This window comes from Schistosoma mansoni, chromosome W (assembly GCF_000237925.1).
Source record: "Schistosoma mansoni strain Puerto Rico chromosome W, complete genome".
Classification (NCBI taxonomy): domain Eukaryota; kingdom Metazoa; phylum Platyhelminthes; class Trematoda; order Strigeidida; family Schistosomatidae; genus Schistosoma; species Schistosoma mansoni.
This window is the reverse complement of record NC_031502.1, coordinates 6,343,394-6,361,272: the sequence shown is the minus strand read 5'-3', so window position 1 is coordinate 6,361,272 and position 17,879 is coordinate 6,343,394. Positions and strand designations below refer to the sequence as shown.

At 32.2% G+C, this 17,879-nt stretch overlaps 1 protein-coding gene across 1 annotated transcript in view; it reads right to left on the bottom strand.

The window, feature by feature from the left end:
* Nucleotides 1-2,524: 2,524 nt before the first annotated feature.
* The window catches only part of Smp_022310 (putative helicase swr1), a gene marked incomplete at its 5' end in the record, with an annotated part of 26,939 nt that continues 11,584 nt past the window's right edge, over nucleotides 2,525-17,879 (bottom strand). Inside the window, 11 exons of the mRNA XM_018800029.1 lie at nucleotides 2,525-3,264; nucleotides 4,318-4,470; nucleotides 5,441-5,682; nucleotides 8,755-8,996; nucleotides 9,748-9,844; nucleotides 10,170-10,301; nucleotides 11,593-11,866; nucleotides 12,277-12,609; nucleotides 12,708-12,904; nucleotides 14,432-14,553; nucleotides 16,036-16,183. Of these exons, the coding sequence (XP_018653884.1) occupies nucleotides 2,898-3,264; nucleotides 4,318-4,470; nucleotides 5,441-5,682; nucleotides 8,755-8,996; nucleotides 9,748-9,844; nucleotides 10,170-10,301; nucleotides 11,593-11,866; nucleotides 12,277-12,609; nucleotides 12,708-12,904; nucleotides 14,432-14,553; nucleotides 16,036-16,183 (2,307 nt within the window). The 3' untranslated portion in view covers nucleotides 2,525-2,897. The remainder of the gene's footprint in view (nucleotides 3,265-4,317; nucleotides 4,471-5,440; nucleotides 5,683-8,754; nucleotides 8,997-9,747; nucleotides 9,845-10,169; nucleotides 10,302-11,592; nucleotides 11,867-12,276; nucleotides 12,610-12,707; nucleotides 12,905-14,431; nucleotides 14,554-16,035; nucleotides 16,184-17,879) is intronic.

Sequence of the window (17,879 nt, the reverse complement as noted above, 5' to 3'; positions counted from 1 at the left end):
AACTCTTAGCTAAAATATTACTGGTAGCCAACACGTTTTGAGAAATAAAAGTCTGTCCGCAATTTAAAATTACTCCATACTACGTTGAAACACTTTTTAAAAACGTTCACTATTTTCGAGAATGAATTAGCGATAAACACCTCTTTTCTTCTCATCAGAACAAAACCACCGTATTATTTCTTATCATAGATAAACCCGCTCTGTCATTGATTGAATTTCAACTCTATACTGTTGTACAGACGAAAAATGATTTCTATTCATCCAATTCGCAATGGGATCAAGATATGTGAACTCGTAACAAATACAAAACCTACGCTTTCTCAATAAATTGAGGATACTTTGTTTCTGCGTCTCGCAACGGTGAGCTACCAACGTCACACACTAAAGTATGGTTATAAATTATCTTATACCACACTTTTATATCTTGAACTATTTATTTATTCCTATACTGAATGCATATTTTAATGGTTGCCGTCTACACGATTTTGGAGCATTCATCCATATACTATGGGAACGAGATTTGACCCACATTGCTAGGAATGGCTCAATAAAAACACTCAACAACTCTAAGGCATGAGTATCAAGAGCTTAGAAATCTGTATTTGTGGGTTTGTGAAGAGCTACAATCAGCAGATATTTTGTTTACTGTATGGTAAAGTACCTAAGAGTTTACCATTAGTGTGCACAAATCACACAAATTCTAAAATATGTAATATGTAACATTAGAACCTGAGTTAGTTTCTCCTATCATTGGAAAATAATTACATCCTCTACACTACAATACGCCGGCATCATTCAGATGAAACTTATTGTAATAAGTGAAATCTGAAGTACAATGGGAACACTTTGTTCTGACTAACCATTCACTTCAGATATCTTGATAGTTTTTAGATATAAATTACTAGTCGAATAAAAAAAGATTACTTATATCTTTTTATGGTTCAAAACTATATACAGACTAAAGCAGAACCCATTAACAACTAATACGTTAAAAGTGAATCCCTCAATCTGTTTGGGAATTCTCTCGAAATTTACTAGATTATCAGATTACTAAAGAAGCATACTATGACTGTAAAAGATACAACACAACTTGTTTTGGTTAAATACCAACAATAATAGTTGACTCATTGAAGCTATTATTAATAATAAATATGTAAACAGCAAATGATACTGATGTAACACACTACATACATCACATGGCTTATCTTAACGAAAAGCATAAAATGAAGTATGAATGCATTGTATTATAACATTATTTCTTGTCTGTAATTAACCTTTTATCAAAAATAGTTCAACTATAAGTTTATGCACGTTATAATCAAACGATTATTTACGTTTTCAATACTTAGCGCATGATTTGCAAGTACCTTGGAAAATATTTGAATTTAGAATTAGTAAATTTAAAGTCACCTAACTAAGTAACAGTGAAAAATTTTGACGTATTTCAATTTGGTTCATCTTTAAGTATCACCCTTAATTTTTTGCTTCAGAAGAAACAATAGCTCGTTTATCCAACAGCGATCATCAATAAGTTGGATTTATGATTTTCAGTAATTTCATCAGATATTTGGGCACAATCTCCGTAATCATTTCACTGTTGTGATATAGAATTTGAAATAGTTTTTTGTTCTGTCCTTAAAATGCATTTGACATGTAAACCAAACAGACGATTAAAAATGAAATGCAGTAGTAACTTGAAATTTTGAGATTACAATTAAATATGACGAGTAAGATTTTTGAGGTTGAATGAACTGAAAGAAATATGACTAGGTCTCTTACTTACGTCCATTTGATATATAAATAAACATATAGGAAAAAAGATCATACTTGCCTTGTGGAATATTCATAACACCTATTGTCAGACCACCGGAGATATCTTTCAGAAAATCTGATCGCCAGTTATAATGTAGTAATGTATCAATACATGGAAATGTAGACTTGATAAAGTATAGTGAATATGATTTCCATTGTTGTTTACTACAACATGATGATTTCAAACAATAATGACTTTTCTTAATGCTTGAGTTAGTATGTTTAGACGTCAGTGAATCCCAATCTGCAATCGGTCGACTGAATGTGATACGTCCTAAGTGAACATTTGTCACAAATTTATTTTCATGCATAGTTCCATTTAAATTTAGTGATTTACAATGAGTCTCAGCATTATTAACTGAGACATAACCTGACATTGTACAGAAACGAATTAAGTCACGTTATATCAATTACTTTTATTATTACTATTATTTCTAGTTTATATATAATCTATTGAAATAACAGATGGACGGATAAAACCTTATATGTGATTTGTAGCTCATCAATAATCCAATCATAACCACTATCTAGCGTACACACACACATACATACGTACACGGACATAATTTCATAACTTAGTGCAAATGTGAAGCGAATACGAACCTGTGGAAATTCTAAATTCACATAGTCATTAGTAATGTGTATGCGATGTGCGTACGATATTCAACAGGATAGACGAAAACACAAAAACCGAAGCACAAAAGTAAAAAATAACAAATTAAGCAAAAATAGATTTTGGAAAACAAAAAAAAATGATACACAGGTAAAATTTAGAATTTTTTTACCAAAAAGTGGAGTCAATTTACATGGGTAAAGAATGAAGACAAATTTCACTGTTTTCGTGTTTTCGTGAAATCGTCATCATCAGCATCCTATATATATTCACAAAAACTAAATTCAAATATTTCCATGTATGTGTTCATGTTAAAGTTTATTATCAATGCAGAAATATTCAAACCACTGGATTCACTGAACTAATACAACAAGGGAACGGTGCAGTGAAAACAGTGATTATAACAAGTGTATAAATAGGTCTTTGTCTTAGAGGGATTATGGAATATTTAGAAGTAGAAAAATGTTTATAGCTACAATTTTAAAGCATCTGAAAGAAGGGAGCGAACATCTCGTTCACTAATTCGATTCGACGATATAGGATTCACAATGGATAAACTGAGATCCGATGCAGCTGAGTTCCAATTACCAAGGACTTTGAAAACGTTTCCATTTTCTGTCATACCATCTAGACTGGAAGGTGGTAAAATATTAGTTGACTTTGATCTTCTACTCCGGGAACTAACACGAGTAGTGTCTTCAGATTCCTCGGTCTGTTCTGTGTTGTATTCAGATACACAACCTGTTACATTCTGTTCCATTTGTAATTTCTCAGATGCAATACGCAGCATACCCTCTTCTAAAGTACCTTCAGAGATTAGTCGTATGACGTGAACAGGACTAGAAAATTAAAACATGATAGTTTATTAGTACATAGTTTTAAGTAACTTTCGGATACCGTCAAATCACAAAAAAATAAAAAGCAGACATTTAAATATCATGGTATGATATCATTCAACGAAGGAGTAGAATATACCTTGCAGATATAAATAGTTATTTACAAAGGCATATGACATTATCATTACCCACCACCTATAATTTCTAAAACAATAGTGAAATTTAAAGCAATCTAAGCACATTAACCAACATGAACTAACATTCATACTCCATAGTGAGAAACATATACAAATTTGTTACATTCAATTGAGGTCAGTATACCCATTAATCACAATATAATGATTAAGTCTTGGGTATTTTTACTGAATCCGATTGATTAAATGGGCTAAGGTGAATGTTTCAAAAAGTGATATCATTTGTCTGGCATTTTTAATTTAATTTGTTTTGGTAATTGCAACTGATTTTAGACTTTTAAGGAACCTATTTTAAAAGTGTATGGTCATTACAATAGGTTTTTCTATTTTCCATATGTTTTCTAACGAATTACTTATGCATGTAAATCTTAAAACGTATTTATCATGCACTTAAATACTATAGTTTACGATAATACTCAATAATATACAAGATAAAAGCGGATACATTAATAGTTGATATACTCTTTGGAAAAAGGAGTGAATTCATTTGAATCTATGCACAAAACGCATTATGTGATGCGGTAATGGATGAAAACAGTTAAAAATGGATAGCAGATAAACATTGTTGGAAACGTAATTTGATATATATGGTTGGAATAGCTACGAATGGTATGTATGTTAAAGCCGAACTTACATGAATAGGGTATATTTTTTGCTGAGAATTCTTTACTGTAACCAGGTATATAGTACTGGATTAAGCAATTATCATTCTTAAAATTCAAAACCAATTATCGTAATCAATGACGGTGCTAAAAGTATCGTGCAATGACCAGTGACATTAACAAACATTTTAAAACAAAGATGTAGAAAAATATAGTTTGCAACAATGAAATACATAAAATATGTGTATGATATAACGTACTTTTTCTGACCAAGTCGATGACAACGATCTTCTGCTTGTCGATCATTATATGGATTGAAATCAATATCATGTATAATTACAGTATCTGCACCAGTTAAATTAATACCTAGGCCACCAGCTCGTGTAGATAGAAGAAAAACCTCAATCGATGAGCTGTGTAAAGATGTACAGGGGATTAGGTGAATTCAAAATACTTAATATAAGTAGTGATTTAGCTAGAAAAGTGAGAATTTTATTCGGTAATTTTTTAATGTAATCAGTTAAGATTTTACTGATATTTCTTAGTACAAATGTAGAATCTGTTTGGTAGCCAGGTATGGTGAAACTAAAATATGGAAACAGTCTATGGAATCATTGACAATTAGATTCAGATGCATAGGTGTTGACGAAGATTATCTGATTGGCGTCCTCGAGATTATCACAACCAATGGTTAGAGACGGTAGATGATATATTTCAGAATCAGTAACACTGGCCCAGATACATTCACGTTTTGTCTTCCTTTGAATTTGGAGTTTCAAAATTATCCTGCACGCTTCTATTCCTCGATATTTTTACTTTCTTTTTGAATCCTATCGTCTATAACTAGACTTTTATTCTAATGATAGTTACTATCTCTACTACTGACATTTATATCAATAATTTCACCGCACTGTGCTGACGTGATGTGACAACTTATATGTGTCAGGTTCTACTACGTTGAGCTATAGCTCTAGGTTGAACATTGTTTCAGTTCATAGTTAGGTCGATCCTAATCAGATAGACATGTTCAATATGATTCTACTTTCTACGTCTTAAAATATCTTCCTCAGAACATAAACCAATGTTTACTTTTGACTCTGAACCAGAGATATTCTTGAGATAATTAATCCTTTTCAATATTTTGTAAATATAGATGAATGGAAATTTATTGAAAAATAATTCCCGTTTCCCGTTAAAAAAAAACCTCCCATTTTGTTAATCGAAAAAGAATATTTCGTTCTTTACACATAAGCACTTGATGTTTGAGTTAAAAATATGGAATATATATATATATATATATATGAACAAATATTTAAATAGGAATTTTAGTATGCAGATGAGCATTGCTAATAAAATGTAGACAAACTAATACCAAATATTTACCTGTTGAAACGATCTATTAATGTTTGTCGTTCCGAGACAGGAGTTGATCCATCCATTCGTATATAACGCCTGTTAGTTATCCTTAAAAATTCCTCTAATATATCTAACATGATGACAAACTGACTAAAAATCAAAATACGATGTCCTTCGGAGACTAATTTAGGCAAATTGTCATTTAACCATTGGATTTTTCCAGATCCAGAAATGATAGATTCAGGGGAGAGAGTATATGATGATAAAGTCTAAGGATTAAGAAAAATATCATTTCATTATGTCAAAAAAACACCGTATTTATTTATTTTTAACTATCAATTTGTATTGACCATATTTACGTGGGAAATATTTTTGAATTCTTAACACATGTAGTTACAGAGCCAACTAAACTACTTAATCTTTATTCAGTAGCAGTAGACAAGCCCATGTAAGAATGAAGTGGGAAGAAAAACAGCCAAATTAAAAATCAGTAATCATGACATCCATTGAAGCCATTTGATCAATGTGGTCTTTTACAGTAACGCCCTATTTACTTAATAATTTACATATAAACATAAAACTATATAGGAATTGTTAATATTCCTTGAAATGACAAGGCTTATATTATTACAGATGAGACAGTATGACTACCTTCATTAGTGTGAATGATAAGTCAAGAAGGTAAGTATACGAAAATCGACCTATTGGCGTGCTCATATTCAAGTTGCCATAGTTAACAAAAGTACAGATAAAGGAGGGTCAAGAGAAATTATATGTTATTACTAACACGGATATGAAACGAGAGAATAAATACATTTTTAAGTGTCTCAAATTAAGGGAATAATTAGAGAATGGATATTTTAATATGACTGCATCTAAGTATTGTTCACTGGCATATACACGATTTCAAGGGGGAGATAAGTCGGAAAATCTACACCGAAATAAAAGACTGAGGTCAATAATCGCAGATTTTATGAACGAATACCATGACTTGAGCTGGCTAATAAAAGCTCTCTCATAGCACCATCCAACTTCATGTTATATATGAAATGCCATAAGAGACAGTCAAGCATTCGAGGATACAATCAAACTATGTAGGAATAGAAACTATGTACGTCTAAGATAGGAGAATAATACCGAAATGTAAAAGACATCCAATTGAAAGGAATGTGCATTGGGTCCTTCTGGTATTACAACAATCGGACTTTATTGCAACTAAATCAACTTCGAAGTCTGATATGTATCTTATCTTTGACGACTAGAAATACTGGCTCTAACACTATTTTCAATAAGTATTGATAATAAGTCGTAAATCGAACAGTTAGAAATACAATGTGAATCTTAAACAATAATTTATTCTGTTGTGAATAACTTGGGACAAAATGATTATATCAAGGTAATCTTAATATGATCGATATATACCAACCTGGACTAATCAAAGTTGAGGTCTGAATATCGACGAGGTAGTTCGAACCCTTATTGATAATTATATAAACAACATAGCCGTTGAACGGGTTATTAGTTTTGTGAACTCAGTAGGTCATTAAATAACCGGTCATCGTTTGGAGAGAAAGGCACTGGGTTCGGATCCCAACTTAATACCAACACTGAAATGCAGGTAAATTTACGTGACAAGTTCCAACTAGAATGGAATGCGCGTCCTTGACTCTACTGTTAGACACACGCCTGAGTTATAAATGTTTTATTAGACCTTCAATAAAGATAAAACAAATTTATAGATAACGAATAAACGCCTACATTTACAGTGACTTTAGATAGGAGCAAATAAGTGCGGAGATAGCACGATTGTAAGTGATAGGAGGGGATAACACGTCATACAGATAATTGGGTGGATGAAAAGCTCTATGTACGTTTATTTTAAAAGATTGTAAGAAAAAAATGATGATTATTTCGGATTCAGTAAGCATTTATATCAACCTTTTACGTATTAAGAAGTTATAAATATTTGTTCTCTGCATATTCCCATTAGCTTTCGAATAAAATATCAGTGAACGTTTGTCAGTTTACTTGCTCTTGTAGCGGTGATTAGGTCAGTTGTACCATGATGTGCATTTGTAAAACGTCTCCCTGAATATTATTCAGCTCGGCTGTCACAAATTGAACAGAAAATTATATACAGCTTCACTACAGACCACGTAGTCAACTCAGGGGTCAATCAAACAGTTTTACAAGATATCATAAAATTTTATGACGTTCGATCGCGAAATCAGAAAGGATTAAGAATAAAATATTTTAGCAAAGACGAATTATTTAACAAACCAGAAGTTCAATTTGACATTATACGTAGAAAAGATGTATTTGTGATCGTTATTTATTTACTGTAGCACACTGAAGAATGATATAATTAAAATGTCAATATAATTTAATTGACATTTATTTTTATAATGCACTGACCACACTTTTATTTTTGTATTAGGCAATATATCTTCCAGTCAAACAATGAATTTATTTCTATTAGTTAGTGAACTTCAAACTCTGACAAAATAAATATTTCTGAAAATTTCCAGAATTTTTTCTAATAACGTAATTATGTAAGTAACAGATATGAAAGCAATTTTGTTAAAAATAGAATTTTCTTCGCCACATTTTTATTTACTGAAAAAATACAGGATTTATAAAATATTTCATCATATCCACTAATTTACACATCCAACTTCAGTATTTAATTTATAATTGAATAGATTACATTAAAGATAACATGAAGTCGTCAATGGCTACACTATTCGCACTAATTTTCAATTATGAATTAAGCATAACTGTACACTTGTGTTTTTATAACTACAATCATAAAGGTGAATTCCATCTAAAATTCTGATCAAATGTATTAGAAAGAAAATATACATAACCAAAATCTTAAAACTAATATGGTAAAATTAGCTTGTTCACTAAGTAAGTGGGTATGAGCCACAACCAAAGTGTAAAGGATAATGATACTGCTTAGTTGCTTGAATCGGAGTAGGTGAAGCGGTGTCCAAGTTTGGAACTTCATGGCTGGAAGTTGAAAGCCTCAACCAATAAGTTGCCGCTAAACTGAAGAAGATAAATGTCAACTATGCATTGCTAAGTTACGCAGCTTACAACATTTTGATCGTCACTTTTATTTGAGATGCTAACAAGTTATTTCGGTTACATACAGATCTTAAACAGGACACCTTTAGTGGACGAATCTTTCACTGAAATTTCCTAGCTAGGAGTGAGCATTTACATATACAGTGGATTTCATATGTTTAAAGCTGAAGAAAGTAATCAGAGAAAATTTACAACCGATATCAGAATTTATAATAAATACAATATGTAACATAGAGTAAGGTTAAACTCACCTCGTAAAACTGGCAAAGTTTATGTATCTGATGATCACTCATTGCAAGTAGGTCTTCATAGATAAGATTGGGATCAGCATTAGAGTGACTTGGATCTAAGTGCAAAGATTCTGCAATATCCCGAAGGTTTGAGTCTGTGTATGCGAGACCAGAAAAAAGGGCCTGGTGATTTGCTGCCTTGCGCAACGCCGTAACCATGTTGCACGGTGACTGGAGAGACTCAGAAATGGATTTGGAAGTGACTGGAAATGATTTCGTTCCATTTACTAAATAGTTCAAATGAAAAAAATAATTAACTCAACGGCTGGTATAAGATAGTGAATTAAACACAATCGATCTGTTGTTCAAATTATCCAAACATCTCTATTTTAGTAAAGTAAATTAGTGTTCACAAGGAAACAGAGACGTATAGGAACTGATACGGAGTCTGAAAACGCTAACTGATTTATGGATGAGAGATCTATGTCACCAAATAGTTGTCGCACGTGCTTCGCAACTCATCTAGTTTCAACAATATACTAAGACTAAACAGGGAACTGTTTAACTACATCTCTCATTCTACTACTGACAAGTAGTTCGTATAGGCCAAATGAAATTCGAACCCCGTAAAATCAAAACATGATGGAATTAAGATATCTCAACTACGGTGAAATGCATCCGTATAGTTTATGAAAAAAAGAACGAGAGTAGAACATCTAAGAATGGTTGATTATGTAATTTTAAGGATTAAAATACATCAAGCCAGAGAATTAACTCCTGTGCGAATAAGAGATACAGATGGAAGGAGACGAAGCTAATTGCGAATATTTGCAAAGTTTAACTGATTACCTGTAGTATAATTATCTAAACGGGCTTTTTTTCTTGGTGCATATTCACCTTTTGGATCACTAGCATCTGGATCAGCATTTTCATCACCATCTTCACACTCATTGTTCAAGAGAAGAGAGGGATCTTGACCATTGCTGTTTGTGTCTTTTAACGATCTCTGGGAACGTAGCCGTTTAACAAGATCGTGGTAGTGAGTTGCTTGTGTCTTCGTCATTGCTACTAAAACCACTTCACTGGTTTTTGGAGGAAGCTGTCCAAGGACCTGAAACAAAAATAAGCAAAGGGAAATGATGAGACGGCGGGATACATGGACTTAAGCAACACTATATTCAAATATAGTTTAACCATATATAGAGAAACATTGAAACTACTGACTTTTGTTAATTTCGAATGACAATAAAGCTGTTTTTATAAATAATACTTCCTAGTTATAGTCATACAATAATTAATTTCTAACGGGAGAAAAGCTGTGTGCCTGAACGATGATGAGAAATAAAGTGTGATTCTTTTAGAACAACAAATGAAGAATGAATTCAAATCATACAACAGATTTGTGAAGAGAAGAGTCAAAATGTTTTGAAACTGACTTGTGATTTTAACCGTCGTAAACAAAATGGTTGAAGTAGACTTTTAGCTTGAACTAAGCGTTCTTCTTCAAAACTGCTTCGAATGGGACTGTTATTGGCTGACTGATCTTCCTCACGGGAATTCATGGGTTTCTAAACATAAAAATAACAGGAAAGAAGTACCATACAATTCACATTAGATAAGGAATTAGACAAAAATTTTATAAGCGAGGCACCTGAAAGATAACGTTTTTCATCTTTTAGTACAAGTATCAGTAAATGAAAAATAGTACTGATTAACGTATATAACTGCCACTTTCTACTTTCAATTAGATTCTGGATACATGCGATAGTTACTCATAAACACTAGACAAATAATGTAACTAAATTAAGAGCATGAACCACGATAAAACATTCACGTTGCTTATGTGATGATTATAATGAGACCGAACTGGTGAAAAGATTGATATTTTAAATTATTTTCTTCTCAGCGAATAAGACTCGACTATATGGCGAAATATAGAACAAAGCCCATCCATGAAAATACTGTAATATAATAGTGCTAAAATCTCAACTGCTCGAAGTTTAATCAAAATATCGGTTGATTATAAATTGAAATATGGAGCAGGTACATATAGATCAGTCTTTGAGTCTTATTCTAAGGTAATTTATATCCTCTTAGACTAGTGAATGAAGAAAATCAGATTAAACATAAATACAAGCAGAATCATGAATGTGCACTTCTGGGGAGTCCCATACTAGGACGAAACAGAAGTCCAGTACTTCCAGGTTTTCAATGGTGGTGTAATATTTATCGGCTCATGACCTCAAGTAAAACTCAACGATTCCCACTACCCTATACTGATAATTATTGTGTTCACTACTGGCTAGTTTTGAGGTAATTCTTGGGGTTTCAGTGAGAAGCAGTGACCAGTGGAGTTTAACCCTATCGGGTGTGAGGCTGTTACCTACAGAAGACAATGGGAAATGGTTCCACAATATCATGGATTGGTTGTAGTTAGGCATTAACACCATTGTATACAGGCTAAATGGTCTGGACGTTAAGCGTTCGTGCACGAGACCGAAGGTCCCAGGTTCGAGTTTCGCGTGTTGGACCACGGATGCGCATTGTTGAAGAGCCCCATACTCTGACGAAATGGTCGTCCAGTGCATCCAGGTTTCCAATGGCGATCTAACATTGGTCGGTTTATGATCTCAATAAAAAATCAAATATACGTCTTCAAAATTAAAAACTGACTAATAAAAACTTCAGACTGAAGAACATGCCAGTAAGGTGAGAGTCTCGTTGTCAACAGGCATAATCCTTACACACCCGTCTGTTAATCTCTTGACCTGAATAGGTATAAACTAGTGACTCTTCAGTATTTTTTGTATAGACGATAACATGTTATAAATGAATAAATAAGAAAGTAGTACAGCTTACTGAGTAAATCTGAAAAATCCTTTTCAGCAGATCTGTGCTTTTCAGGAACATTTCTGGCATAACAAATGATAACAGAGACACAAGCTCCAACAAGTTGTTTTGAAGAGGTGTACCTGTAAGAAGTAAACGTCGTTGAACTCTAAAATTCATCAGATTTCGATAACGTTGAGAAGTCATATTTTTTAGCATGTGTGCTTCATCGAAAATCCCATAATGGAAGTTGATGCGTTTCATTAAAGCTCTGTCTTCAATAGCACTTGTACCAACAGCATAGCTAAAATGGAGGGTAGGAAATTTTAACGACTCAAAAATATTGATACACATCATGGAAGTGGTTATAGGGACGAAAGGTTTTGAACTAATTTTTGTAAAATAGCAGTTGTAACTAGAATAGCATCACATATAAAATAGTAGAAAATTTTGTTGGTGAAATGAAACACGTGGTACTTTTTACATAGACGTTAAGTCAACATCATAGTAAAACTAATCTTAATCCAACCACTTGTGTAGAATGATGGTGTCTGGTACAAATACCTAATTGATAAAATCAGTGAAACTGATATTTCTTTAATGTCTAAAGCTAGATTTGATTATTACTTTAGACAAAACTATTTGCTTTTATATCATCCAGATGTTTAAAATATAGGATAGTCCAAAAATGGAAGAGATAGAATAAATACTCACCTAGTTAATAGTATATTAAAATCCGGCTGAGACTCAGATTCGTAAATTTTCAATCGGATTGCCTTTCGCTGTTCTGCAGATCCTTGATAAACAAGTACTTTTAAGTGAGGACACCAAAGACTTAATTCACGCTGCCAATTATCCTGGGTTGAACTTGGACAAATGATAAGATGTGGTCCGCGATTCCCACTTTCCCAAAGGCTAGCTAAGAAAGCAATAGCTTGAACTGTTTTTCCGAGGCCCATTTCATCTGCTAGTATTCCATTGACTTGTTCGTGGTGTAGTAGACGAAGCCAGTTCAAACCAACAAGTTGGTAGGGTTTTAATTCACGCCTAGAATACACGGAGGAAAAATGTTATGATAAACAGATGCAAAAGGCATCATGTAACATATATTGTAAATTTCAGTAGAAACTTTAGGTCGTACTTACAAAGGGTTTAAAATAGCGGGCTGTTGAGTCACTAGTTGGACGGGATTACCATTTGTTTTGTTTATGCTGAAGTCATCATGTTCATGATCAACTCCATCAGATTGATTTTGATCAGTGATAGCATTCGCAGGTAAATCTATAGTATTTTCAAGCAAACGTGTCGCGTGACTAGCAACTTGTTCAGTTAGACGTTCACACTTATTTAGTAAACGGATAACTGAAGAACGAACTTCTAAAATATCTTTACAACATTCATATAAATTGGAGGAAAGATGGCGAACTCCCGACAGTGGGAAACCAAGTCTTTCGTATTTTTATACGGGCGCATATTGATAATAGCCTGTGCGGTTTTCCGAGAACACCCTGGCATCAAAGTGAGTTCTTCCAATACGGCATCGTTAAAAAAGGATAGAAGGTGACAGCGTTCTGCATTAGTTAGATCAAGACCCTATGAAAAAAAATTAGAAGAACGTCAGAAAATATTCAGTGTTTGGGAAAAACAGAATTAAAAATTATACATTACACAAGATATAAAACAAGGTAACACTTCACTGTATTCGCACTGAAGTAATAAAAGATTTAAGTCTTCAATTTTCATAAGAAAAGTAACGCGATCTTATCTTGAATTATCAAAACGCTTGGAACTTCCAAGAATTAAACAACCAAACCAAAAATATTATCTCTGGGATAGATAAATACCTACAGTTGGACCTGGAAACCACTAGAACGGTTCTCATGTTCATGTAGATCTTTGTACAAAGACAGTAATAATCCATTTTAGTCGATGTTTTATCATTACTTAGATTAGAATAACAAGATCATATTATGTCTAATGATTTTGCAAAGTATGCAATTTATATATTGATGAGATAAAAAGGTATGAAATAAGTCATGAACAGATGGTATTATTTGATTAGCTAAATGTACCTAATAACGGAATATGTATTACTAGAAGTCTAGATTTTTTTAATCAGATGTACTTATTTGAGATCAGTGAGAAAACAATAAGCATTATTCAAATTTAGCACCTCTGTATCTGGACTTATCTTTAGCAAAATAATCAGCTAAAATTCGATGAGAATTATTTTCACTCAAGATACTAGTGAATGGTCGATAACAATGATACAATCTTTTGAATGTATTTTGTACAAGATGCTAAGACTCTTTTTCTCCTGAAACAGCTTGAATCAAAAAATAAAGTCAAGTTATATATACGCTGACATTTTCTTCAGTTTAAACTGCTTATCTACTATTTAGTTGATTGAAATCCGTTACATGATTTATCAGTGCTAGTTATTAAGAAAAGATCCTTAAACATCGCTTAGGATTTCCATTTAAGACTAACAAAATCATAAATATCAGTAAGAGCTAATACAAAACTAAACCCCGTAGGTGAGACTAATGATTGATAATTAAATGTTTAAAGTATATATATATATATATATATATATATATATATATATATATCATTAGGAGTAATACACTCGGTGGTACCAAAGAAAAATTACCTTGTTCATTAAAAGAAGCGACTATAATGAATTTACGTTAACTACGAATATAATCATGTCAATGTATCATGATATTATAATGTTAACTTGCTTTAAAACAGCTTTAAGACACAGTAAATTTATATAAAACCTAAATAGAAAAGACAGATCGAAATACAAAACGAGGTACTCGTCACGTAATTACTTTGATAACGATTAAAAAGTCAGTTAACTTACATCGTCTTCCGTAATAACCTCGACAGCAGGTGAAGTGCTTGTTTCGTTATTGACTTCCTGAATTTCTGTTGTTAATTTTTGACGAGTTGATTTTCCACGACGTGTAGGTCGTTTACGACTAACTACATAACATAATAAGCAAATAAACACTGTAACTGATTAAAACTGAACCACAAATGTCAGCACGTCTACATGCAACAAAATTTCACGAAAAATTAACTTATTTGTTTTTTCACCTTCAAGTTTATGTAATCATACTTATCCGGTGATTGATTGTAGATGTTGTAAGTCTATGACAATCTAATTTTTGTCTGGAAGGATAGAAATATTTTATCTACAATTTAGTCATTTGATTACTAGGATACTTAGTAAAATTCGGATATATAGTTAATTCAAACACAACAGGCATAAATATTAGAGGAGAAATGTGAAAGAATTAAAACATATGGTGCTGATAACCAAATTACATATGCATAGGCCTTATGTACATTCAAAATAGTTCGGAAAATGTTATTAGACCCTATCTTTGTTGATTTGCCTCTTCAACAATAAAGTATACTTTAAATGCATAACTATCCAAACTATCGATAAATGATAGTTTATGAAACAAACTATTGGTTAGATTAATTAAAATTGTACATTCATTTGATGTACTTAAATTACTGCATTAATTCTTCCAAAAAAGTAAGTACTGGATGGATCTAACAGATGGTCAGAACCAGTTTGTATGCATCCTCATGTTATTTGATCATTATTCACAACTTTCATGAGTGCAACAATTGATACCTTCATTCACTAATACTTAATTTTATATTCAGTAATATATGTGCAGCGTACAAAAACCATTAGACTAAACTCTTCTTTTAACTTGAGGCATTACGCTGGGAGTATGTACTATTATCCCAGCTACTAAACAACAGTGATATCCAGCGATAGGATATTCAATGAAAAACACCCCGAAGCGTTCTATCTATAAACAACTTGAGAGTGATAAACAATAACACATTGGTAAGATGAGCGTTTTCGCAAAATTATAGGTACATTAATGAAGTGAAGCATGAAAAAGAAATGTTACAAACAGTGGGAATAAAAGTAATCTTTAGATTGTTATTACAATATATCGCAGCACATGACGTCATTTGCCAACTCACTGAATTGATTAAAACAATATAATCGTGTTGCTAATTAGTAGAATATAATATAAAGAACTAAGCCTTTTTATCAAGAGAATGGAATTATTAAACGGAAATTATAACAATTTTGATTTGTTGAGCATTTCAAAATAAAATGAGTGATTCTAGCACCCAGCTAATTCTATGTACAGATAGTATCACTAGTTTTCACGCAATAATTTTGGTACAAACTGAGTACAGTGGTCTGTATTAGACTACCGAGTTTTAGTCATCATTAGTTGAGATGTGTTACACATGCTTAGCGACGTAGTGATATGAAAAGGATGAGAATGTTGGTGGGCGGCCTATACTCCTCCACGAGGGGTAACAAGCGTAAGTTTCTACCTGCTACTGAATTACATTATTATAAACAATGTACTAGGGAAATACAGGGATTAAACTATTTAAAAATTGACTAGAATGTTAACTTACCTAAATTACTTACAACACCAACTTTAGCTAGATATTTAACAGCATCTCCTGGCTTCCTACTAGAATCATCACTATCCAAATCAGATCTGACCGCTGATGCTGTAATGATAGGTCGACTAACGGGTGTACTAACTGTGGCAGTTCGCATCTCACGGTTAATGTATCCACGTTTCTTTTTTTGTGCTTCACTAACATGATCTGTACGAAAGAATTTGTTGCCTGATTGTTGAATAGTTGTCTCTTCGGAATTCAATGTTTCAGCATTGTTATCCTAGCAGAAAAGATATACTGTATTGTGATCCGGAAAAAACAACACAAAAAGTAACATCGCTGACAAAGTATAAACTTGAGAAACGATAGAAACGAAACTAGTAACTAATTTCGTAGCAACCGATGTCAGAACAATTGTATGAGTACACATAGGAATTAACATACTCAGAACACATGTTTCATTCTTCTTACCTGATCATAAAGTGAGAGGAAACTCAACTAAATCTGGATGTTAGAAAGAACATGCAAGAAATTATGGGAACAGGATGCTGATTGTTCATTAGAAATTAACAAAGTTTGTCCAGAATTTATCTTAATAAGAAGAAATAATATGATTTACGACACTCAAGTTTACCAGTAGCGATAAACAAGGTGAGCATTTATAACGTTACTGACGACCTACATGGGTTTTGAGTTATTTTATTCATACTATTTATTTTTTAAGTCCATTAGATTTAAAATTTTCCAAACGTAGACCAACCTCACATATATAACAGCAAAAACATGAATTTTATGTAGACCTTTTCACAGGCTATTTCAATAAGATCAGAAAGTTAAAGATTCATCTTCTGTTTCATGAGTACTTTAGATGTAACTCCATGTTTTGTTGAAATATTGTTAGAAAGTTGTGACCTTTAGAAAAAAACATGTGTAAAATTTTATGGATTTTATAGATAAGTTTTTGAAGCAATATGAAGCTAATTCTGGAGCTTACAGTTTATTCTTACACCAATTTAATTAACCTATGTATGGTCGAGATTTATGTATGTAATGAACTGGACTGGGATAGCTTTTTTAAACGAAATAAACCTACCAAATTAGTGATAAACAAATTCTCTAAAACAAGTAAATTAATACTTGTCATCAGAACAAACTTGCATTAACATCTAGTTATTTTGATGGAAATGTATTTAAATCCATTGTGATTTTATATTAACTAACGAAGAGCAATTTAAGAGACGAAGAAAATAATTTATACTAAAGGAAGTTACAGTTAACTAATATTTTTACACACACTATACAGTTGATCAACCCCTAAAGTTCTAATCAATTCTGAATATATATAGATCATACTCTTACTGGATTCTATAAGTTTGCACAGATAATCTTGGAATCATTTAGTAAAAAAAGCAATACTTATACAAAAGTGGTTATTAAAAAGTTGTTGACAATCTGAAATAAACTTGACTTAAGTTAGGAAACGCTCAGAAATTCAATCAACATAAAAATGCATATTTTTCATTTTTGTCAGCGTAACAACAACAATCAATCATGTTTTCTACTTTGACATTTTACCCAAAAATACAAGGGAATTGATGTCTCTATTCTTTTGAGTGCAAGTCAAATGGATGATTTACCTTAACATTGTTCGCAGTAGTGAAGTACCTTGTTAGAAGTAGTACATGCTATTACTACTACCACTGATAATAATAACAATAATAATAATAGTAGTAACTTTCACACTGGCACGAAAAACAAAGTAACAATGTAAAAAAGAAGGATATAGCATGTAAATAAATACACTATTTAGTAATAAAAAGATGAAATAGATGAACCATTAAAACACAAAATGA